Source organism: Drosophila persimilis, unplaced genomic scaffold (assembly GCF_003286085.1).
Source record: "Drosophila persimilis strain 14011-0111.01,24,50 unplaced genomic scaffold, DperRS2 tig00000520-arrow-pilon, whole genome shotgun sequence".
Taxonomy (NCBI): Eukaryota; Metazoa; Arthropoda; class Insecta; order Diptera; family Drosophilidae; genus Drosophila; species Drosophila persimilis.
In genome coordinates this window covers 4442103-4464579 of record NW_020825317.1, presented here as the reverse complement: position 1 = coordinate 4464579, position 22477 = coordinate 4442103, and the positions used below count along the sequence as shown (strand labels likewise).

At 47.3% G+C, this 22477-nt stretch overlaps 6 protein-coding genes across 6 annotated transcripts; 2 read left to right on the top strand and 4 right to left on the bottom strand.

Moving 5' to 3' along the window:
• Positions 1 to 716: 716 nt before the first annotated feature.
• LOC6596697 lies at positions 717 to 2534 on the bottom strand. Its single transcript, XM_026990099.1, has 3 exons — positions 2484 to 2534; positions 2044 to 2113; positions 717 to 1980 (listed from the first exon to the last, which is right to left on the bottom strand). Exons 1-3 carry the CDS (start codon positions 2517 to 2519, stop codon positions 1064 to 1066), a joined length of 1023 nt encoding a protein of 340 aa, XP_026845900.1. The 5' UTR covers positions 2520 to 2534; the 3' UTR covers positions 717 to 1063.
• A 1622-nt stretch (positions 2535 to 4156) lies between these two features.
• On the bottom strand, positions 4157 to 5135 carry LOC113566092 (calcineurin B homologous protein 1-like). Its single transcript, XM_026990118.1, has one exon. The coding sequence runs from the start codon at positions 5043 to 5045 to the stop codon at positions 4290 to 4292; it is 756 nt and encodes a 251-aa protein (XP_026845919.1). The 5' UTR covers positions 5046 to 5135; the 3' UTR covers positions 4157 to 4289.
• Positions 5136 to 5313: 178 nt separating this feature from the next.
• Positions 5314 to 6238, top strand: LOC6596698. The gene is made up of 2 exons (XM_026990117.1): positions 5314 to 5592; positions 5800 to 6238. The coding sequence occupies exons 1-2, from the start codon at positions 5343 to 5345 to the stop codon at positions 6072 to 6074; spliced, it is 525 nt and encodes a 174-aa protein (XP_026845918.1). The 5' UTR covers positions 5314 to 5342; the 3' UTR covers positions 6075 to 6238.
• Positions 6239 to 7066: 828 nt separating this feature from the next.
• LOC6596699 (calcineurin B homologous protein 1) lies at positions 7067 to 8045 on the bottom strand. The gene has a single exon (XM_002021932.2). The coding sequence runs from the start codon at positions 7953 to 7955 to the stop codon at positions 7200 to 7202; it is 756 nt and encodes a 251-aa protein (XP_002021968.2). The 5' UTR covers positions 7956 to 8045; the 3' UTR covers positions 7067 to 7199.
• A 178-nt stretch (positions 8046 to 8223) lies between these two features.
• Positions 8224 to 9104, top strand: LOC6596700. Its single transcript, XM_026990091.1, has 2 exons — positions 8224 to 8502; positions 8698 to 9104. Exons 1-2 carry the CDS (start codon positions 8253 to 8255, stop codon positions 8970 to 8972), a joined length of 525 nt encoding a protein of 174 aa, XP_026845892.1. The 5' UTR covers positions 8224 to 8252; the 3' UTR covers positions 8973 to 9104.
• Positions 9105 to 9965: 861 nt separating this feature from the next.
• On the bottom strand, positions 9966 to 11610 carry LOC6596701 (calcineurin B homologous protein 1). The gene has a single exon (XM_002021934.2). The coding sequence runs from the start codon at positions 10779 to 10781 to the stop codon at positions 10098 to 10100; it is 684 nt and encodes a 227-aa protein (XP_002021970.1). The 5' UTR covers positions 10782 to 11610; the 3' UTR covers positions 9966 to 10097.
• Between the last annotated feature and the right edge of the window lie 10867 nt (positions 11611 to 22477).

Sequence of the window (22477 nt, the reverse complement as noted above, 5' to 3'; positions counted from 1 at the left end):
TGGCGAAATGTATATAAACGTATAAAATAATATTGAAAATGTATTGCGCCGGAGAAAAGAAGCCTTATTTTTAATTAAATCGAAGAACAGTAGATGGCCTCATTTGATTATTTTTAAATGTATATTTAATTTGGGTATATTTCATGCATTTTTTTATATATTAAAAAAAGGGCAAAATTTCCATTTGAATTTCAAACAAATTAATGTTTCTACATGCTAACTACGCGTAACCTACACATTTGATACATTTTTACTACATGTTAAATGTAATTAGCAATAGAGATACCTGAAGGGGAAATGTGACGTTAGTTGCAAAGCTTGGCCGTTTTTTTCATATAAGACCCATAGAAGCGCCAGTGCCAATTGTTGCAAATTGCGGGCCGGAGATGCCACAAAAAAGTGTTTCTACGTGATTTTTACATAGAAGCATACAAAAATATGCACCAATTTTGTGCGCGATATTTTTATTGGCGCCACCCCTTGATGTATGTAAAAATATGTAGGAGATGGATTTCATGTAAAGTTGCCATTAGCAAATACTATTAACAATTTGCGATTACTAAATGGCATCAATTGTAGCACATTTGCCCATTAGCCATAATAAAATCTCATCAGATTTCATGTGAACGTCTCCCCATTGACTAAGATCAATGAAGCAGCTCTTATTTCCCAGTAATCGTACAATTTTTCTTCCCCTTATTAATTTTTATTTTATTTGCTTCTTTTTATTAACTACCTATAAACTGATTCTTACAAAATATAATCGTATCTCAAATCATTTGTTGGCATTCAAATTGTTGTCAAAAACCCAAAAATATTTTAAAAATTTGACTTTCCCTGAAACTAAACTAAACCCAAAACAAAAACTAATTTCTAAATAAAAAAAAAATACAAATTTAGATTGACCACAAGCACAAATGGAAATCTTAGCTACCTGGCAAACCTAATATCCTACCGCTATATCTAAACCTAAAACGCCTTTGCGGTTGTGACGATGCTCATAGGACAGCTAGAAAGGCTGGGTCGGGGGCCTTCAGCAGATCCTTGAGCTTGATCAGTTTCTTCAGTAGGCGCTTTCAAGTGTTGGGTCCTTGAAGCTGCGATGAGACAATGGTTGTTCCATGCCACTGTTGTGCATTTCCATGGCTGTCTGCATCTCCATCTTACGTAGGGAGTGTAGGAGCGGCTTCAGAACTGGTTGCAAAATGTCGAATAGTGGCGGCTTTTCCGGAGAAGAGTGGCGCTTGTGAGTTTTCTTGGGCGAGTAAATAGAGTGGCCGCCATAACGTTCGTACTCGGTAGCGTTCAAGAAGTCAAATCCGGGCATATTCTGGGGCACCATTGTCGGCTGAGAGTGTTCATACGGTTTCAGCTCAACGCTCTCGATCAGCATTGTGGGGGACAACATTTCGAGCACCTTCACTTCGAAATTTAAATCCGGCGAACGTAACTTCTCGTAGAAGGAAAACGGCGACGCACGAGAAGATGTGGCGGTGTCCGCATCAGAAGATGAGAATGCACGCATGGGGTATCGAGGAGGCATTGGCGGTTCAGTCTGCATCAAGGGGTAGGGCTCCAGGAACGGTTTCTCAGTCGGCGCGTGGCGGTGGCGTTTCTGGCGCTTGTGGCGATGAGGCGAACGAGGCTTTGGGGCGTCATGAAAGTCGAACTGCTCCATCGATGAGTCAAATCGAGACTCATCGAATAGGGGCTTGTGTGTGCGAGCCACTTTGCGCTTTTTGTACTCCTGGGCAGCCTTCGGGCGAGGGGTGGACTTGACCGCAGCTGGGGGGCTTCCTGTAGCCATAGCCGGGGTAGTTTCGGCAGCTGCGTAGTTTCCTGCTGGAGTCTTTTCCATCAACGATCCCATAATAGATGCCACAGTTGTGGCACTGACCTCCGCATCGGCAGACGGGACACTGATATCCGAGCTCTTGTCGCGCAAGCCCTGGCCCATCAATGGTTGCATCATCACGGCACCTGAAACCACCCGCACAATTTTAGTTTCACTTATAGACAACAGCCGCGGCAGTGGCTACTTACACCAGAAGATCAAAAATACATTAATCTTATACATTATCGAAGAAATCTTTGTTATTGTCTTGAGAAAGCTCTGCAAAAACACAAAAAAAAAAAAATTTCTTTTATTAAAAGTCACACAAACTTTTTAAAATTTTCCCGTAAAATATTCCAAAAACTTTTCACAAATTATTTTTAAATTTTTCAAATTTTTTTTTCACAACTCACTTTTATTTACTTTACTGGGAGATGTGCTACACACAAAGTTTGAAATAAGAATGATTCGAACTGCCCTTATTCGTAGCAGGGCTTCGACAGGCAGCTGGGGCGATGCGAAAAGGTTACTGGGACCCGAAAAAACGAAACAATGTGCAGCACTCGGATGGAACCTGTATGTCAAATTGACATACATTATCATCTATCCGGTGCTTTTTCTCAGCTCGCACAGCACACTTACTACTTACATACGTACACAGGAATCGGCGTACATCCCCTCTCATCCGTGCTGCATCAGCCGATTTGTTTGGCTCTGCTTTGCTTTTTCTAACGCCTGCGTTCGAGTCGGCTGCATTTCGCAAACATAAGGTCACATACTCTTATTGAAAATACCAAGAAATTGCTCAGAAAAGCGTGTGATGCGTTGGTAAGTCTGGCAACAATGTGCGCACCGCGCACTGCGGAGAACGTCTCGACTATCGACCTATCGATAGACTTTTCTAGAAACCACCATACGCAGGCGTAACGTGGACGTTTTTAATTTGCATTTTTTTTCATAATTTGCATAACTTTGTTTGGTTATGGAAGGTCATCTGAAGGAAACACTTGACGGCCAGGCATCGCCAAATACCCTGGGTCCGAATCCGCCTTCGCCTCCGGCCGCACCTTCAACTGCTTTTCTGTACGAGGACGAGAATATTGCTGCTGCTGTTGCTGCTGCTCCTGCAGCTACACCTCTCATGGACGAGAGTCCAGGCAGTCCGCCGGAGCTCACAGAAGAGGAGGATGTTCATGACGTCCCCAACAGCATGCTTAATTTGGAAGTCACTTTGGAGATCTTTGCGATAGAGTATCTGGATTCGTCCGACGATGGGGATGGGCCCTGGGACGAATACGAGGAGGACCAATACCCCGATGGCTACTACTAGGCGAGCACCTTGGTTCGCACCGATTCGCCACCGATGAAGGCTGCTGTCTCCGTGGCCAACCACAAAAGCGTGAACGGAAGCCCACAATCCCACACATCTTTTTAATAGATATAGCCACGCCATTTTAAAATTGTATCCTACAATAAATATTAATTGAAAATACATTTATTCTAGGAAAAAACATGACTTGGGCATTCAGGGAACAATCATAAAGCAAACCATCGCATATATCCATCAACCGACAATGGCCAATCGATCTCTTTCCCATCTCTTGTTTTTGCTGCTGGGTCGCACACAAGTCTCGAATCTTTGAACCATGCCCACACGGCATGGCAGCCTGGCCTTCAAAATGGCGAAGAGCAGAGCACGGACGGGCTGTCACTCAACATAGCCTGCTGCGATCTGCTCCTGCTTCTAGCCCCGAGATGCTGGGTTCTGGCCAATGCAAGGAGGAGCCGCTCGGGGGCCATCAGCGTGCCAGTGCTGTTGCTGGTGCTGGAGCTTTTCCCCAGATGGCTTAGGAGCAACAGCCACTGGCGGCAGAGTACCTGGACCAGCGTTAGTCCCAGCTGCTGCGCACAATGCTTTGTTGGTCTTCGAGCTCCCGACGAGCCCCTACTGGAGTGTGCATTCCATACGTCCTCTGCCATCCAGAAGTACGAATTCAATGAGTGCCTGACAACTATGCCAAAGGATGCTTAGCCGCCTAACATCTACAGAACCTGTGCAGCGCAGACCTGCTCCGTCTTCTGCAGTTTTCCTCAGATAGCAAGGTCTACCTGATCGCTTTCCTGGCCTCTCTAGACCTCTCGCGTGCCCAAGGGGGCGCAACAGGGCCGACTTGACGGTGCTTCAGGATCAATCCCCTTGCAATTGAGTCTGCAGTCTGATGGCCACTGCATTTGCCAAATGTTCTCTGATATTTTAGGTGAAAAATGTAAACCAAACAATTATAAAAAGGCGCACCCACGTACAGATTTAATCATTCTACATGCTACATATAGTGTTTTGTGCACAAAGAAGCCTTAAAAGAATGCTACTAAAAATATATATAGATATTACGTATCCGCCACAAACTGTACAGAAAACACCAATAAGGCGGAAACGAACGATTCTGCGGGTGATTTATTTGTTGTGCCTCGCCTGCACGCCAGGCTCCACGGAGTCAGTCCCGGTTTTGGCCTTGCTGGCCTTGGGGGCCTCGTTCTCGCCCTTAGCGAGCCACTTGCTGATGGAGAGACGACCCTCTAGATCGGCGGCACTGAGACGGAACTCGAAATCATGGTATTTGAGCTGGGCGGGTGTCGATTGGTTGAGTCCGAATGCCAGTAGCTCCAACAGAGGCATCTCGGCCGGATGGGCGCCGTGCTGCTCGAGCAAGGTGCCCAAGAATTGACGAAAGTCCTTGGTCAATATGTAGCCTTGGTTCTCTGTATCGATCATTTTACACAGCAGACGCACCTTGTCGGCTCGTCCATGGGGCGGTGGCCCATACAACTCCATAGTCTCGGTGAATATGAACTGCGGCACCAGGACGGTGGCGCAAGCCCCCACAAATTGGTGGAAGGACATAGTTGCGGTCCCGCAGCGGCGGGGGAAGAAGCTGTCCACGATCTGGCGGTGCAGTGGATGCTGGACAAGCTGCGGTATGCGCAGCAGATCGGTTGGCGTCAGATAGCCACGACGCTGGCGGTCCAATGATTGAAAACGGCTATAGAGCTGCTCCAACTGGGCGCACGAGAGTCCGGTCTCCCGCTGATGCTCCGCCATCTGATCGAGGCTCAGCGAACGGCTGCCCGTCATTCCGTCATTTTTCTCAGCTCGCACAGCACACTTACTACTTACATACGTACACAGGAATCGGCGTACATCCCCTCTCATCCGTGCTGCATCAGCCGATTTGTTTGGCTCTGCTTTGCTTTTTCTAACGCCTGCGTTCGAGTCGGCTGCATTTCGCAAACATAAGGTCACATACTCTTATTGAAAATACCAAGAAATTGCTCAGAAAAGCGTGTGATGCGTTGGTAAGTCTGGCAACAATGTGCGCACCGCGCACTGCGGAGAACGTCTCGACTATCGACCTATCGATAGACTTTTCTAGAAACCACCATACGCAGGCGTAACGTGGACGTTTTTAATTTGCATTTTTTTTCATAATTTGCATAACTTTGTTTGGTTATGGAAGGTCATCTGAAGGAAACACTTGACGGCCAGGCATCGCCAAATACCCTGGGTCCGAATCCGCCTTCGCCTCCGGCCGCACCTTCAACTGCTTTTCTGTACGAGGACGAGAATATTGCTGCTGCTGTTGCTGCTGCTCCTGCAGCTACACCTCTCATGGACGAGAGTCCAGGCAGTCCGCCGGAGCTTACAGAAGAGGAGGATGTTCAGTATGAGTATGACGGCCAGGCATCGCCAAATACCCTGGGTCCGAATCCGCCTTGGCCTCCGGCCGCACATACAACTGCTTTTCTGTACGAGGACGAGAATATTGCTGCTGCTGTTGCTGCTGCTGTTGCTGCTGCTCCTGCTGCTACACCTCTCATGGACGAGAGTCCAGGCAGTCTGCCGGAGCTTACAGAAGAGGAGGATGTTCAGTATGAGTATGACGGCCAGGCATCGCCAAATACCCTGGGTCTGAATCCACATCAAAGTGCTTTTCTGTACGAGGACGAGAATATTGCTGCTGCTGTTGCTGCTGCTCCTGCAGCTACACCTCTCATGGACGAGAGTCCAGGCAGTCCGCCGGAGCTCACAGAAGAGGAGGATGTTCATGACGTCCCCAACAGCATGCTTAATTTGGAAGTCACTTTGGAGATCTTTGCGATAGAGTATCTGGATTCGTCCGACGATGGGGATGGGCCCTGGGACGAATACGAGGAGGACCAATACCCCGATGGCTACTACTAGGCGAGCACCTTGGTTCGCACCGATTCGCCACCGATGAAGGCTGCTGTCTCCGTGGCCAACCACAAAAGCGTGAACGGAAGCCCACAATCCCACACATCTTTTTAATAGATATAGCCACGCCATTTTAAAATTGTATCCTACAATAAATATTAATTGAAAATACATTTATTCTAGGAAAAAACATGACTTGGGCATTCAGGGAACAATCATAAAGCAAACCATCGCATATATCCATCAACCGACAATGGCCAATCGATCTCTTTCCCATCTCTTGTTTTTGCTGCTGGGTCGCACACAAGTCTCGAATCTTTGAACCATGCCCACACGGCATGGCAGCCTGGCCTTCAAAATGGCGAAGAGCAGAGCACGGACGGGCTGTCACTCAACATAGCCTGCTGCGATCTGCTCCTGCTTCTAGCCCCGAGATGCTGGGTTCTGGCCAATGCAAGGAGGAGCCGCTCGGGGGCCATCAGCGTGCCAGTGCTGTTGCTGGTGCTGGAGCTTTTCCCCAGATGGCTTAGGAGCAACAGCCACTGGCGGCAGAGTACCTGGACCAGCGTTAGTCCCAGCTGCTGCGCACAATGCTTTGTTGGTCTTCGAGCTCCCGACGAGCCCCTACTGGAGTGTGCATTCCATACGTCCTCTGCCATCCAGAAGTACGAATTCAATGAGTGCCTGACAACTATGCCAAAGGATGCTTAGCCGCCTAACATCTACAGAACCTGTGCAGCGCAGACCTGCTCCGTCTTCTGCAGTTTTCCTCAGATAGCAAGGTCTACCTGATCGCTTTCCTGGCCTCTCTAGACCTCTCGCGTGCCCAAGGGGGCGCAACAGGGCCGACTTGACGGTGCTTCAGGATCAATCCCCTTGCAATTGAGTCTGCAGTCTGATGGCCACTGCATTTGCCAAATGTTCTCTGATATTTTAGGTGAAAAATGTAAACCAAACAATTATAAAAAGGCGCACCCACGTACAGATTTAATCATTCTACATGCTACATATAGTGTTTTGTGCACAAAGAAGCCTTAAAAGAATGCTACTAAAAATATATATAGATATTACGTATCCGCCACAAACTGTACAGAAAACACCAATAAGGCGGAAACGAACGATTCTGCGGGTGATTTATTTGTTGTGCCTCGCCTGCACGCCAGGCTCCACGGAGTCAGTCCCGGTTTTGGCCTTGCTGGCCTTGGGGGCCTCGTTCTCGCCCTTAGCGAGCCACTTGCTGATGGAGAGACGACCCTCTAGATCGGCGGCACTGAGACGGAACTCGAAATCATGGTATTTGAGCTGGGCGGGTGTCGATTGGTTGAGTCCGAATGCCAGTAGCTCCAACAGAGGCATCTCGGCCGGATGGGCGCCGTGCTGCTCGAGCAAGGTGCCCAAGAATTGACGAAAGTCCTTGGTCAATATGTAGCCTTGGTTCTCTGTATCGATCATTTTACACAGCAGACGCACCTTGTCGGCTCGTCCATGGGGCGGTGGCCCATACAACTCCATAGTCTCGGTGAATATGAACTGCGGCACCAGGACGGTGGCGCAAGCCCCCACAAATTGGTGGAAGGACATAGTTGCGGTCCCGCAGCGGCGGGGGAAGAAGCTGTCCACGATCTGGCGGTGCAGTGGATGCTGGACAAGCTGCGGTATGCGCAGCAGATCGGTTGGCGTCAGATAGCCACGACGCTGGCGGTCCAATGATTGAAAACGGCTATAGAGCTGCTCCAACTGGGCGCACGAGAGTCCGGTCTCCCGCTGATGCTCCGCCATCTGATCGAGGCTCAGCGAACGGCTGCCCGTCATTCCGTCATTTTTCTCAGCTCGCACAGCACACTTACTACTTACATACGTACACAGGAATCGGCGTACATCCCCTCTCATCCGTGCTGCATCAGCCGATTTGTTTGGCTCTGCTTTGCTTTTTCTAACGCCTGCGTTCGAGTCGGCTGCATTTCGCAAACATAAGGTCACATACTCTTATTGAAAATACCAAGAAATTGCTCAGAAAAGCGTGTGATGCGTTGGTAAGTCTGGCAACAATGTGCGCACCGCGCACTGCGGAGAACGTCTCGACTATCGACCTATCGATAGACTTTTCTAGAAACCACCATACGCAGGCGTAACGTGGACGTTTTTAATTTGCATTTTTTTTCATAATTTGCATAACTTTGTTTGGTTATGGAAGGTCATCTGAAGGAAACACTTGACGGCCAGGCATCGCCAAATACCCTGGGTCCGAATCCGCCTTCGCCTCCGGCCGCACCTTCAACTGCTTTTCTGTACGAGGACGAGAATATTGCTGCTGCTGTTGCTGCTGCTCCTGCAGCTACACCTCTCATGGACGAGAGTCCAGGCAGTCCGCCGGAGCTTACAGAAGAGGAGGATGTTCAGTATGAGTATGACGGCCAGGCATCGCCAAATACCCTGGGTCCGAATCCGCCTTGGCCTCCGGCCGCACATACAACTGCTTTTCTGTACGAGGACGAGAATATTGCTGCTGCTGTTGCTGCTGCTCCTGCTGCTACACCTCTCATGGACGAGAGTCCAGGCAGTCTGCCGGAGCTTACAGAAGAGGAGGATGTTCAGTATGAGTATGACGGCCAGGCATCGCCAAATACCCTGGGTCTGAATCCACATCAAAGTGCTTTTCTGTACGAGGACGAGAATATTGCTGCTGCTGTTGCTGCTGCTCCTGCAGCTACACCTCTCATGGACGAGAGTCCAGGCAGTCCGCCGGAGCTCACAGAAGAGGAGGATGTTCATGACGTCCCCAACAGCATGCTTAATTTGGAAGTCACTTTGGAGATCTTTGCGATAGAGTATCTGGATTCGTCCGACGATGGGGATGGGCCCTGGGACGAATACGAGGAGGACCAATACCCCGATGGCTACTACTAGGCGAGCACCTTGGTTCGCACCGATTCGCCACCGATGAAGGCTGCTGTCTCCGTGGCCAACCACAAAAGCGTGAACGGAAGCCCACAATCCCACACATCTTTTTAATAGATATAGCCACGCCATTTTAAAATTGTATCCTACAATAAATATTAATTGAAAATACATTTATTCTAGGAAAAAACATGACTTGGGCATTCAGGGAACAATCATAAAGCAAACCATCGCATATATCCATCAACCGACAATGGCCAATCGATCTCTTTCCCATCTCTTGTTTTTGCTGCTGGGTCGCACACAAGTCTCGAATCTTTGAACCATGCCCACACGGCATGGCAGCCTGGCCTTCAAAATGGCGAAGAGCAGAGCACGGACGGGCTGTCACTCAACATAGCCTGCTGCGATCTGCTCCTGCTTCTAGCCCCGAGATGCTGGGTTCTGGCCAATGCAAGGAGGAGCCGCTCGGGGGCCATCAGCGTGCCAGTGCTGTTGCTGGTGCTGGAGCTTTTCCCCAGATGGCTTAGGAGCAACAGCCACTGGCGGCAGAGTACCTGGACCAGCGTTAGTCCCAGCTGCTGCGCACAATGCTTTGTTGGTCTTCGAGCTCCCGACGAGCCCCTACTGGAGTGTGCATTCCATACGTCCTCTGCCATCCAGAAGTACGAATTCAATGAGTGCCTGACAACTATGCCAAAGGATGCTTAGCCGCCTAACATCTACAGAACCTGTGCAGCGCAGACCTGCTCCGTCTTCTGCAGTTTTCCTCAGATAGCAAGGTCTACCTGATCGCTTTCCTGGCCTCTCTAGACCTCTCGCGTGCCCAAGGGGGCGCAACAGGGCCGACTTGACGGTGCTTCAGGATCAATCCCCTTGCAATTGAGTCTGCAGTCTGATGGCCACTGCATTTGCCAAATGTTCTCTGATATTTTAGGTGAAAAATGTAAACCAAACAATTATAAAAAGGCGCACCCACGTACAGATTTAATCATTCTACATGCTACATATAGTGTTTTGTGCACAAAGAAGCCTTAAAAGAATGCTACTAAAAATATATATAGATATTACGTATCCGCCACAAACTGTACAGAAAACACCAATAAGGCGGAAACGAACGATTCTGCGGGTGATTTATTTGTTGTGCCTCGCCTGCACGCCAGGCTCCACGGAGTCAGTCCCGGTTTTGGCCTTGCTGGCCTTGGGGGCCTCGTTCTCGCCCTTAGCGAGCCACTTGCTGATGGAGAGACGACCCTCTAGATCGGCGGCACTGAGACGGAACTCGAAATCATGGTATTTGAGCTGGGCGGGTGTCGATTGGTTGAGTCCGAATGCCAGTAGCTCCAACAGAGGCATCTCGGCCGGATGGGCGCCGTGCTGCTCGAGCAAGGTGCCCAAGAATTGACGAAAGTCCTTGGTCAATATGTAGCCTTGGTTCTCTGTATCGATCATTTTACACAGCAGACGCACCTTGTCGGCTCGTCCATGGGGCGGTGGCCCATACAACTCCATAGTCTCGGTGAATATGAACTGCGGCACCAGGACGGTGGCGCAAGCCCCCACAAATTGGTGGAAGGACATAGTTGCGGTCCCGCAGCGGCGGGGGAAGAAGCTGTCCACGATCTGGCGGTGCAGTGGATGCTGGACAAGCTGCGGTATGCGCAGCAGATCGGTTGGCGTCAGATAGCCACGACGCTGGCGGTCCAATGATTGAAAACGGCTATAGAGCTGCTCCAACTGGGCGCACGAGAGTCCGGTCTCCCGCTGATGCTCCGCCATCTGATCGAGGCTCAGCGAACGGCTGCCCGTCATTCCCATTGTGATGGCAGTAGATCTGTAGATCTTCTAAGGCGGCTGCTGGTATTCTCCAGCTCCGGCTCCAGCTCCTTGTGACTGTGATATAAGCAAACGAAAACTTGTTTGTTTCTGTTTCTGAAGTACAACATAAATTTCATGGGACTCTATTTCTCCTGGTTTCTCCGCTTTCCTGGACTCCAAAAATGGGGCCATAGTTTTCCATACATTCGGGTGTGCTGTGGGTGGACTCTATTTCTGCCTTGGCGGCCTTGAAAGCTGAAAGAAATCGGTAAAATGGTTAAGCTCTCTCTCTCTCTTGGCATTATTATTTTCCGTGTCATTTCCATTTGTTGACTTTTGCAAAATGCCGCATAAATCAAAACGGGGGCGAGGGCTGTCAGGGACCAGGGACCAGTGACCAGGGATCTGGGAGGTGGTTGCGGAGAATACTTCCGTGGCATCGTCGCTGTTGACGCACTACTCGTATATTGGTCTCTGCCTCTTCCTCCAGAAAATAAGACAGACAGAGATAGAGGTATGGGATAGGAGGAAAAGCGTAGCCAGCCACTGTGCGTGCGCCACTCTGCGCCTCCCAAGTGCGTGGGTCTTTGGCCAGCTGCCAGTTGACAGTGATGCCCGCCTCCCCCCACCATCTCCATCTCCATCTCCCTACGCCTGGGGGCCTAATTGGCCTGCTTTCGTGGCGTGGCGTGGCGTGTCAGTCGTGTCTGTCCAGCGGCAAGGCCGGAGGGCAAGGCTAACAAGCTTAGCGGGGATTCCGCCGCAGCCACTAGGTGGGACCTGCTGCAACCTATTGGGTCCGAAAGCAGGAACATGGGAGCACACTTCCCGACCGATTCTAGGGGTCACAGTTCACAGTTCAGCAAGCCCCACGCGACTGCTGTTTGGCCTACATGAGAATTACGAATATGGTTTGCATATAGAATCGCGCGATCCGTGGACCACTAAAAATACATCGGAAAAGTCGTGGTAGTCGTCGTAGTCGTCGTCTCATTTGATTGCCAATTCCACTTGCAGGCTGAGTAATGCGCCAAAATGTGAAATGAAAAGCGAACGTTTCGGCAGCGGCATCTCGGCATTTTCTGTGGGGAAAATAAAACCGAAATGAAAAAATATGAAAAATGTGCGGCACATGCCGCCGGCTGTTTGCCCCGCCAATACCACGCTGCTGCTGCTGCCTGCCCGCCAGAGAGAGAGAGAGAGAGAGAGAGAGAGCAAACTCGACGAGTGTCAAAAACGCGTCAAGATCAAAGCGAGCGCCAAATGCAACAATAAATTGGCCAACACTAGAAGACAGCAAGGAAAACCATTAGCCACACCATACCATACCGAATGGATGTGTGAGATCCCTCTGTAGTGGCCCTGAAATTGGGGGTCTATGAGACGCTTACCATTCATTAAGGCAATTATGTCTCGTTTGGTGTTACTTGTACCAGCCGAAAGGATCCATGCCAAGGTTGCTCTGCGTTAAGGTTCCTCCTTATCAGAATTGGCCATTCCAAAGGTGGCAGGTGGCAGGTGGCAGGTGGCACTACAATGTATCTCACTTTCGCCCTCACGTTGCACGTTGCATGTTGCAGCGGCCCTGAGGGAGAAGGGGTTTTGCACATATTCCATTAAATTAGATATCATACATACCACTTTTTTGTGTGCATTTTTGCAAAAACAGGTGTGCACAGATCTCGCCATGAAATGTTTCTCCTTTTGCATGAAATGTTTTCGATTTGTAAAAGAATTTTCCATATGCCCCCAATGCCAATGCGGGATGAGTCAGGATTCGATGGGGATGTGGGTTGGTTATGGATTGGAATTGCAGATGCGCCGCAGTACCGCATAATGGGACACATTCAATGCATTTAAATGAACTCGATTAGTGACGACAGAGTGAAAAGGCCGTCCCTTCCAGCGACATTTACCATGAAAAGTGTGGCCTTGCCATCTCTGGGCAGCGTAATAATCGGTGGCACAAAAGCATCGAAAAAAGGTAATGTTATCGATGCCGCATTCTTCTCGAATGTACTTATCTCGAATGTGCTACTGCTCTTGCTCTTCTGCCACCGCGAAAATTGGGTTATGTTTCTGATGTGCAAACAACATTTTCTTCCATCTTTTCGGTTATTGTGTGTGCGAGTGTGAGTGAAAAATATAACCGCAAGCTGTACCGAAAGCAAAAAATGTTCTAAAGTTAATTAAATTGAAATTTTCGAGGGGAGGTGCGTAAAAATCACGAGCTTCTATAAAGATCCAAGATACATAATTAATATAAAGATATTAATAAGAAAGAGTGGTAGAAGAAAACCTGACTTTACGCAAAAAGAAAAACCACAAAAAATAGAAAGTGAAAACGAAGGAAAATCTATGTATGTACGTGTCCACAGAACTTGAGTTTCGATCTAGATTGCGATGTAGTGTGGAATAGGCAGAGAAGCAGACCGGAATGAGGAATAGAAGCCAAAGAACGGATCGAAAGAGTACACCAAAACTTCGGTAAGCAACAGAAGGGCGGAAAATGTAAGATGTACATATGCGCCTTTTATTCTGCCGCGTCGCTTCTGTTTGTCTGCGTCTGCGCCGCCTTCTCTGTTTCTGGTTGTGCTCCGTCCCACCCCGCCATCGCTCATTACTGGGGCACAAAAAACAGAAATAGAAACAATATTAATATAATAATCAAATCATTTTAAGCGCCTCTCAAGGTTGTTCGGCTGTATGCTAGTATGTGTGTGTGTGCGTGTTTTTGTGTGTGTGTGTGTGTGTGTATGTAGGAGCGTTGCCAGAGGGTTCGGAAAAAAAGCCAGCGACACAAATTAAACAATAGCAAAAGCAGGGCATGGCAGCAGCGGTCGGTGGGGGGAGGGTAGCGCCACACAAAATAAGCAAATGACAGGCAACAAATTGTAGAGCGACGTATTTTTTTTTACATAAATTCTGTATTTTTTGTTGTTTGCTGTTGTTATTTTTACGTTTTGCTGTTCTTGAATTGTTGTTGCTGCTTTTTGCGTTAGTTTTGATTAATTAATTTCCTGACTAATTCATCCACAATGCCCGACCCGCTAAAGCCCCCCCTCTCACCCTCCACCCGCAGACAATGAAGATAGAAGCAGAGAGCGGCAGAGACAGAGACAGAGTAATTGGAAATTATTGCGTTTTGCTTTTTGGCAAAGTGAAAAATTGTATAAAAACGAAGGAAACGAAAATGGAGAAAACACAACAGTGAAATGAATGGACATCTAAAATCAGAGTGAGGGGCGGCCCGTGAGGCGGGATATTGGAGATCAACCATGCGAATGCGCGACACACGGACGACCATTTTTGTTGTTCTTCCTGCTTATTTTCATGCTGCAGCTTCTTCGTCTGCGTTTGCTTCGGCTCGCTGCTCTATGCTAGCTTCGGCTGTGCTTCGGTATCTGTTGTTGTTTTTTTTTTTGCTTTTTTTATTTCTGCTGCAGCTTCTTCGATTGCGTTACAATTTGTACTGTACTGCGTTTGCTGTCGGTTTTCGTTGTGGCTGCTCTGCTGCCTTTAGTTTTCTATGCTGGCTTCGGCTTCGGCTTTTGTTTTGTTGCCGTTCGTTCTACGGCTGGCTTCGACATCTCTGTTGCCATTCGTTCTTCCTTCTACAACTGTTTGTACCTCGAGACAGAGAGGGGACTCTAAGACTTCGGCGCGTTTTAATGCAAACCTTTTCATAAACTCTGCAGATATGTATGTAAATATCACAATTTTTTTTCGGTTGTAATTAGATTTCTGGTACATACATACATACATATGTGTCTCAATTTCTATGATATTTATTTGAAGAATGTGTATAGTGTACACTATTCTTTCTATTCCTTCTGAAATAGAATGTAATACACATGTCGCATTCGCCGCAAAATTTGTGTTTCTTTGTGCACATATGTTTGTATGTACATATGTATACTACTGGCCAAAATAATAAGTACACGCTTATGAGATTTCTTTCACGTCTTTTACAACTTTTCTAATAAGTTTAGGTTAGGTTAAGGCGGTAGCCTAGGGAAGCGATAAACCTCCCCCCCAAGCTCACTTGGACCTGTAAAACATAGACAAGGGGTGGCCAGAATAATAATTACAGCTATTCTACAAAGCGTATCAACATTTTTCCCCCTTTTTTTTATTAAATGTAATCTTACACTAGTAGCCTGTATAGCCTTATTTTCGATGACTTTAGCGATTCTTTGGCATACTAGCAATAAGTTTACGAAAAGTCTCCACTGGAATCTCATACCAAATTTTTTGCACATATTTGTACCAATTCAACGTTTTAAGTCACCCCAAAGGTTTTAAAATGGGTTTAAGTCAGGAGACTGACTCAGCCAAGCCATAACGTTTACATTTTTTCCCGTAAACCAAGCCTTCACCACCTTTGAGGTGTGCTTTGGGTAATTTTCCGGTAGAAAGACCCATCTCAAGGGCATGTTTTCCTCAGCTTAAGGTTGTATAATGACTCAATATGTTTTTATACCCGCATTGGATCACATTATCAGTTATGCGATGTACCGGCTCAACGCCATGCCAAGAAAAATAGCCTCAGATACCTATACATCGGTCTCCGTTCTTAACCATTTTCTTTGTGTACCGGAAGTCGAATTCTTTGCCTTTGGGTCGTTGTATACATCTTCTGGAGTCATTATCAAAGAGATTTATTTTTGTTTTGTAGCAAAATAATATATTATTCCCTTTTTAAGACCCATCTGGCCCAGACCATGCCAAATGACTTTTGACAAAGTTTTTCCTCATCTTCAAATTTTTTACTCCGAGTAAGTGAACTTTTCAGGCTATACGTCCTGGTAAGTCTGTAAATTGAAGTCTCCGACGAACCATCAGAGCTACAGCTGATATTTCTTTGCCAATTCGAGCGTGTATGGCATTGGAAGACATGAACGGATTCTTTTTTGCAAGACTGACGATGTAAGCACTTTTGATTTCATAGCATTCTGAACAAAAAATAGCGTCCAAGACTCTTCGCAATTTCCCGGAGACTTTTCCATTCTTTTCGAAGATTAATGGAAATCTTCTTTTCTTCAGCAGTACGGCCTATCTAAAGAATTTTTTTAACTCTCATGTACTTAAATATGAAAGAACTCAATAAAAACCAGCAATCCTTTGACCAAATCCTTATCAAATCCTTTAAAATTTATAAATAACACCAGTGTACTTATTATTTTGGCCAGTCCAAAAACGCCCATCTAGCAAAAATTTAAGCATAGAATTTTATAAAGATGGTACCCCATTTTAATTTCTATTAAAATATTTGGCAAACCTTTCCAAATATAAACAATAGGCATCCATACGTTTACGAAAGTTCGAGCTATTCCAAAACAAATTAGCACGATACCGATGTATGATACTTATTATTGTTGGCCAGTAGTGTATGGATGCCTTCAACACTCATTCTTTTCCTGATGTTACCGCCGCTGATGTTACGTCTTTCATTGCTCCTCGTCCACCCCAAGCGTCTTACTCAGTGATCTCATGCAGGTGATGGTCCTCTTTGGCAGACAGTCTGGCGGAACAAGAAGAAAGAAACCCCCAGTAGATGCACTTGTTCCTCCCCCACTATTACTCAGCAGCAGGGACACTCATATCCACAGCTGAATGAATACTCATAGCTTTCGTGGCTTCTATGGCGGGCAGCGCTGCCAGACTGATTGGCTGGAGAGCGGGAGTTATTAATCGTGCTAAAAATAGTCGGCTTGCCAGCACTTGTAGACCGCTTGGATCGAGGGAGCCTTGGCCAGTGGGGGGGGGGAACACTATTGTAAATGCAAATTGAATAGATGTTGCAAGGGGCGCCAGGGGTGGGGTGTGGGGTGTGGGGTGTGGTGAGCGGCTCTATAAATATTTGCCCAACTAACCCGACTCTCGCGCGGATCATGAATATTATTGACGACCGGCCCGACGCCGTGCCATTGTTGAGTCATGCGCAAATAACTTGGTTTATTAGAGATTCAAAGCCACCACCTCTGTGGCACCTTTGCTCCCCTCTGGCCCACGGCGGCACTGGGTAACATAAAACCATCGCATATCGCCCGACTGTGGGGAGACCATCGCGTTGGAGTCCGCGTTAGCGTCCAACACTGTCCCATTCAAATGCAAATGAGCTTAATCAAAAGCAGAGCTGCCTGCCAGGCATACCGCCCCAGTGTCTGCTGAGCAGAGCTGAGCGGAGCGGCTTTTTGGCCAACGTCTGCCAGGCCCGAGGGCGTTGCCAGAGGTGCGACAAATGCCAGTCACGACATAACGCATGCACGCACGAGCGCAGGCATGCACGCACAAATGTTGCCAGCGAAATGAGAGTGAGGAAGGGAAACACACAAAAGGAATAAGGAGAATCCCTCAAATGAGAAGAGTCTTTCGCTCGATCTGTACTCCTACGCTCACGACCTCGCTCACGAGTCCCTCGGCTCACGCACATCTCTCGTTCAGACCTGAGGGGTATGGGGATGGAGTTGGCTTTGGGGCTTGGTTGACAGCTTGCCAACACTGCAGGGGGCCCATCCACGCCAGGGGGGAGGAGATGGACCGCTGTGGCGGTGCTAATGAAAAAAGCAAAACGACTTAATCGCAAATCACAAAATAAATATACAGTATACAGTCTACCGTCTACAGTCTACAGTATACAGTATATGTATGTATGTGATTTGCATATGTATGCTACTATTATTATTGGTTGTTTCTTCACCCGATTTCCATAATCTTTTTTTCTTTCTTTTTTAGGAAGCGAAACAACAGGATCTTTTGCAGTAAATAATACAACATACATACACATGTGTGTATTATATGTCCATCAAAGAAAAGGACTCTTAAACGTGAGTATCTGAGACACAAATCATTCATTAGATAGCCAAAAAGATAGCTCAGTCGAGTAGTCCATTAGTCCAGTAGACTTGTAGTCCCCACATATAGAGCATGACTTAATGTCTCTTGCTCGATATCTAATCGGCAAGGCCGAACAGAGCCCTCTATTGTGGTCCCCTCCTCTCGCTCTCTCTTTTTGGGTCAGTAATCGTGGAAAAATTCTGCCAGCGGATTGGCGAGCGATAAGTGGGGAACAATCGACCAATCGCAGAAGGGGCTGGCACTATTTCTCCGTTTATAATTAGCAATTACAGGGATCCGAAACACCAACGATCGATGGCCTTTCCGTATCCGTATCGGGGGGCGCTTATGATTTATTGCCAATCGTTAACGTCTTGAATGCGCAGCGATTGCTATTTTGACCAAATGATTTCATGTACTATAGACCAGCACTATCTGGAGATACCTCATGTAATAAAGGAGGTTCTGCTGCTCATCAGATTTCCACCATCATGGAAATGAACAAGCGCCATAGTCCGGCGGTACGTGCCATGACTGCCTTCTGCAATGCCCAGCTATACGAGTCCTTCTACGGCGTAGCTCAACTGGTGCACATGGGGGGCATTAGTTAGTGGGGGATTAGTACAGGATGATATCGATGAGTGGTTATGCAACTCCAGAGTAAGTTCCGTGCTTTACGGCTGTGCAGGCCGACAGGTCGATGATGCAGTCCCTATTATGCGTCCATCACATGGTGTCCTTCCACGCGGCTGATCTCAAGCAGAATGTATTATTTCTGCGCATTTAAGGCGAGTGCCAACGATGGCCTCCACGGCCTTTGCTTCTTGAGGTGATGTACGGTTTAAATCTACCATCGACCGATCCCACGGTCCTGGAGAACATCGTCTTCTATGAGCTCCTTGAGCTAGCTATATATGCCAGGACCAGATGATCCGTGAGTCCCGCCATTTCAACCTCTATCAATGCATATACCCTTACAACCATGTGCCCCATAGATCATTAACAGCTTTATTCACTCGGGAATATAGAATTACAGATTTAAGAGCAGTGAACACCCCACATATCATCCAAAGGAAATCTCCTACATCCTCACTTTTCGTTGAGATTCTACACAAAAGCTGCACAAATGTTGATAAACATTTTACAGCTTTCTCCAATGGAAGAGCCATCTTCGAATGAAGATTAATAGAGAAACATATCGAAAAGAAAAATCAGATGCCCTTACTTTTCGGGTGATCATTTTGCAAGCATCGTCGAATGGAAATCATCCATGGATCCAAAGGACCACATCTTTTTTGGGATAGACTGACTCACAAGCCAAACAGCAAATGCTGATACAAATTTCTATACAAAAAGCATTAATATATAATCGTTGAGTTAGTTCCCAAATGAGAGATAGAAATGCCATTCCAAAGTAAAGAAAATGAACTTCTGTTTTGTGTCATCCATGGAAATACTTGGGTACTAATCGTAGCACTTGGGCTCCTAACTCTGTCTGGGAATCTACTTCTCACTTGTGTTTCTTATAAAAAAAACACATAATATTATACTTATTTCTAAATGAGGATTGATTTAGGAATGAAGAGGAAAAAGGAAGAATATTACACTGAAGGATTAAAGAATAAATAGAAACAAGAAACACCGTATCTGCATCCAAGGGCGTACCCAGGGGGCGGAAGTCGCAAAAACATGGTTTTTGCTTAATTGATTTGATATGATTTTCCTAATAACATTATAATCTTACGCGTAAAAATCATGTATCGACAAAAAATCCGACTCCCCCTTCGCGAAATCCTGGGTACGCCCTTGTCTGTATCCGTATCCGTATCCGCAATCTTTTATTTCATTCACACGACTCGTGAGTGACTACGAGTACATATGTTTCTTGAGGATATGATTCACGCTTCCATTGAGAACATTCCACTGCTGCTATCACCAGGGCCCTGAGTCGCCTCTAACCCCCGTCCCAGAGCTTATCAAGTGTGGAGAGCGGCCTCCACGTAACGGTGCGTTGCCTCTCAAAAGCAGCTCCAGTTGTGCCCTACCCCTCTGCTATTCGGCGAATATCAAAAGAGTTGAAAGCGTCTTTGCAGAAAGACGATCTACACATTTCTGTATTTCGGTTTCTGTTCTGTAACAAATATATCTCTGATTGAAAAGATATCGATGGAAAACGAGTGAAACGATGGGCCTTCCGACAATTCATATAGTACATATACGTATGTATATGTGTGTACTTGTGCATAACGAGGAAGACCGAAATGCTACAATCAAATCCAAAATCCAGTCGCTCTTGCTCGCTAAGAGGACGTTTACTTGCTCGGGGGCTTCGTGGGACATTAGTCCAGTATTCAGTCCAGAGCTTCATTGAAAATGTTGGCCTAGGGCTTAGAGGGCTAGGTCGCTGGCTGGTATGGCAATCGTTTGTTTGATGCCATTAACCACATGGCAGGGCCTCAAATCACAAACGCAAATATGTATGCTCCAGGCTTTCAGCCTTTCAGGCTTTCACCTTTTGACCAAATGATTGGGGAGGACTGACTGTTGTGCTCGGTGTCCTGTGTCCTACGTCCTTCGAGTGTTTGAATTAATTGCGTAGCGCACGCCCGCCTGGCGGCGACCACCGGACGGACACGGAACCAGGAGGGGAGAGGGCCACCCCACACAATAAATGAGTTTATGTCCTAGTCCACCGCTGGCGTCGTCGTAGTCGCACATCCGCAGTCCTCCTCCTGCCAGCCAGTCGCTCTGCTCTGTGTGTGTGGGGCTGGTCCTTGGTCCTTGGTCCGCTGGCGAACGCGTGTTGCTCGGAGTCGAGTCGTCGAGTACATAAAACTGGCGCCACAAGTCTGCACACAAAATGGCGGCTCTCTTGGCCTGGGGGCGCCCACTGCCGCCTGGCAATGTCTCCATCGGCGTGGCGTCGTCTCCCTGCTCCCTGCACCCTGCTCTATGCTCCCTGCACTCCACGCGGGGCTGCTTTATTATACAATCGTAATTTCGTATCGTAAAAGCGGGCGTCGAAAAAATGTGAAAGAAAGTTTTCGTGTTGCGTGCAGGACTCCGGTTCCATGGGTCTGGTTTTATTTTTTTTTTGGCTAGCTTTTGGGGGTAGGGAGGAACGGGGAGGGAGGCAGCAATCGATATGGATATGGCAGATCCCCCAAATGGGAGTAGAGTTTCGCTTTCAAGGTATGTGTGTGCCTCTCGGGTGTGGCTCCTCCTTTGACCATGTCTCTCCGTCTCTCTGTCTCCTGTGTGTGTGTCCTGTCAAATCGGAAAATGGGTCACCAGTTGCCAACTGTCGCTGGTGGCCTCTTCTCTATACTGCCCAGCTCTGCTCTGCTGTTGCTCCTCTGATGTCTGCTCTTCTCTTGGCAGTCACTTAAATTCGAGTTGAAGTTGTTGGAGCGAGCAGCGCCCTTGGTTCGTGGCTGTGTCGTGCTTTGGTGCTATGTTATTGATCCGCTTTTCCCAGGAAAGACCCCCTACACGGCGCCGGAAGAGGAGGAGAGCTCCTCGCGTGTCACTGCTGCTGCCCACAGACAATAATGTTTCCCTTGCACATTGCACGAGAAAAATAGCCTACCTCCCAGGGACCTAGGGAGTGGGAGAGCTGTTCAAGCATCTCCCCGGCTATTGGGCATCGCTTCCGTGTTTTTTTTTTTTTTGATTTCAGAGGAAATGCAGAGGCGATATCAGTGCAATTAGTCAGCCCCTAGTCAGACGAATTCCCATGAATCAAACTCTATTTGATCCGAAACCCGCTGGAGCTATCACTCTTTTTTGCGTACATTGCATTCGATTGAATTCGTCATCTACACGAGGGCTCTATGACTCCATTTTCCCAAAAGGAATCCCGATAGAAAGGCATTTCAAATGGTTACAGGGCATACCTTCAAGAGAGCCTTAACTACCCCTTACTCATAGAATTCACAGAGAGAGTGCGTGCGCCTCGACGAAAACGTTTTTGCATTAGAAGCCCATGAGAATGGAACATGGACTTAAGGCTAAGACTATCATAGAAAGAGAGCCAGAGACTGTTCAAGAATGAAGTGAAAGATAATCTCAATATAGAGATATATATATGTAAATGTATATTTTATATCAGATACATTCCTGGCATATCTACGATATCTTTTTGATGGCGCTATCTCATGCACTTGTGTTACATTGTAAATAGTGGGATTCGTCATTCGGGGCTTTTCTCTGAACCGAATCTCGCACGGAATATGGCCAAGTTTTTTTTATGGTCCTTGCGTGCGCCATAAAAAGGAAGTGCGGCATGCGGCATGCAGCGTGGATGCACGGAACCCCCCAACAATGTGGCATATTGTAGGAAAACTCTTTGAAAGTAAACCTATCCAAACAACCAATCGAATTCAATTCCATGTTGAGAGATCGCCTCTCATCGAGTGATTTATGCCCCCATCATTGAAACTCGTTGGGCATTAAGATGTTATGTTGTTGCCATGTTGCCACTATCCAATATCCAAATACCCACCGAAATACTCATCAATAACCCGCTGCTTAGTGGCTTGAACTTGGGGACAGGTTAAACATTTGGCCATCGACCGTGTCATTTAACCCGCGAGCAACAATAGCTCTCCGCCTCTCCGCTTCGGACGTGTTAATCTGCGGAACACTGCTTTTCAATTTCTATCAAGCGAACGGGCGAGCAGTGGTTCGGTTCCGATAGATAGTCGTAGATCGGGGGACTGGACTGGCATGCGGAAAAACAAGATCCGAAATCGAATATCGAAATCCACAAACAAGCGACAAAAATAATGTAGTTGAGGGACACCAAAGAGAAAGAAAGAAATACTCTAAGCGGATTATAGGCACCTCTACTGCGT

Bases quoted from the DNA above. Each gene is read 5' to 3' on its own strand.
- LOC6596697 (XM_026990099.1), bottom strand. From the start codon at position 2,519: ATGAGAGGGGATGTACGCCGATTCCTGTGTACGTAT. The intron at 2,114-2,483 runs GTAAGTAGTAAG...GTGTTTTTGCAG, and splicing joins GCCGATTCCTGTGTACGTAT to AGCTTTCTCAAGACAATAAC. The intron at 1,981-2,043 runs GTAAGTAGCCAC...GGGTGGTTTCAG, and splicing joins TGTATTTTTGATCTTCTGGT to GTGCCGTGATGATGCAACCA.
- LOC6596701 (XM_002021934.2), bottom strand. From the start codon at position 10,781: ATGGGAATGACGGGCAGCCGTTCGCTGAGCCTCGATCAGATGGCGGAG.
- LOC6596698 (XM_026990117.1), top strand. From the start codon at position 5,343: ATGGAAGGTCATCTGAAGGAAACACTTGACGGCCAGGCATCGCCAAAT. The intron at 5,593-5,799 runs GTCCGAATCCGC...CAAATACCCTGG, and splicing joins GGCATCGCCAAATACCCTGG to GTCTGAATCCACATCAAAGT.
- LOC6596700 (XM_026990091.1), top strand. From the start codon at position 8,253: ATGGAAGGTCATCTGAAGGAAACACTTGACGGCCAGGCATCGCCAAAT. The intron at 8,503-8,697 runs GTCCGAATCCGC...CAAATACCCTGG, and splicing joins GGCATCGCCAAATACCCTGG to GTCTGAATCCACATCAAAGT.
- LOC113566092 (XM_026990118.1), bottom strand. From the start codon at position 5,045: ATGAGAGGGGATGTACGCCGATTCCTGTGTACGTATGTAAGTAGTAAG.
- LOC6596699 (XM_002021932.2), bottom strand. From the start codon at position 7,955: ATGAGAGGGGATGTACGCCGATTCCTGTGTACGTATGTAAGTAGTAAG.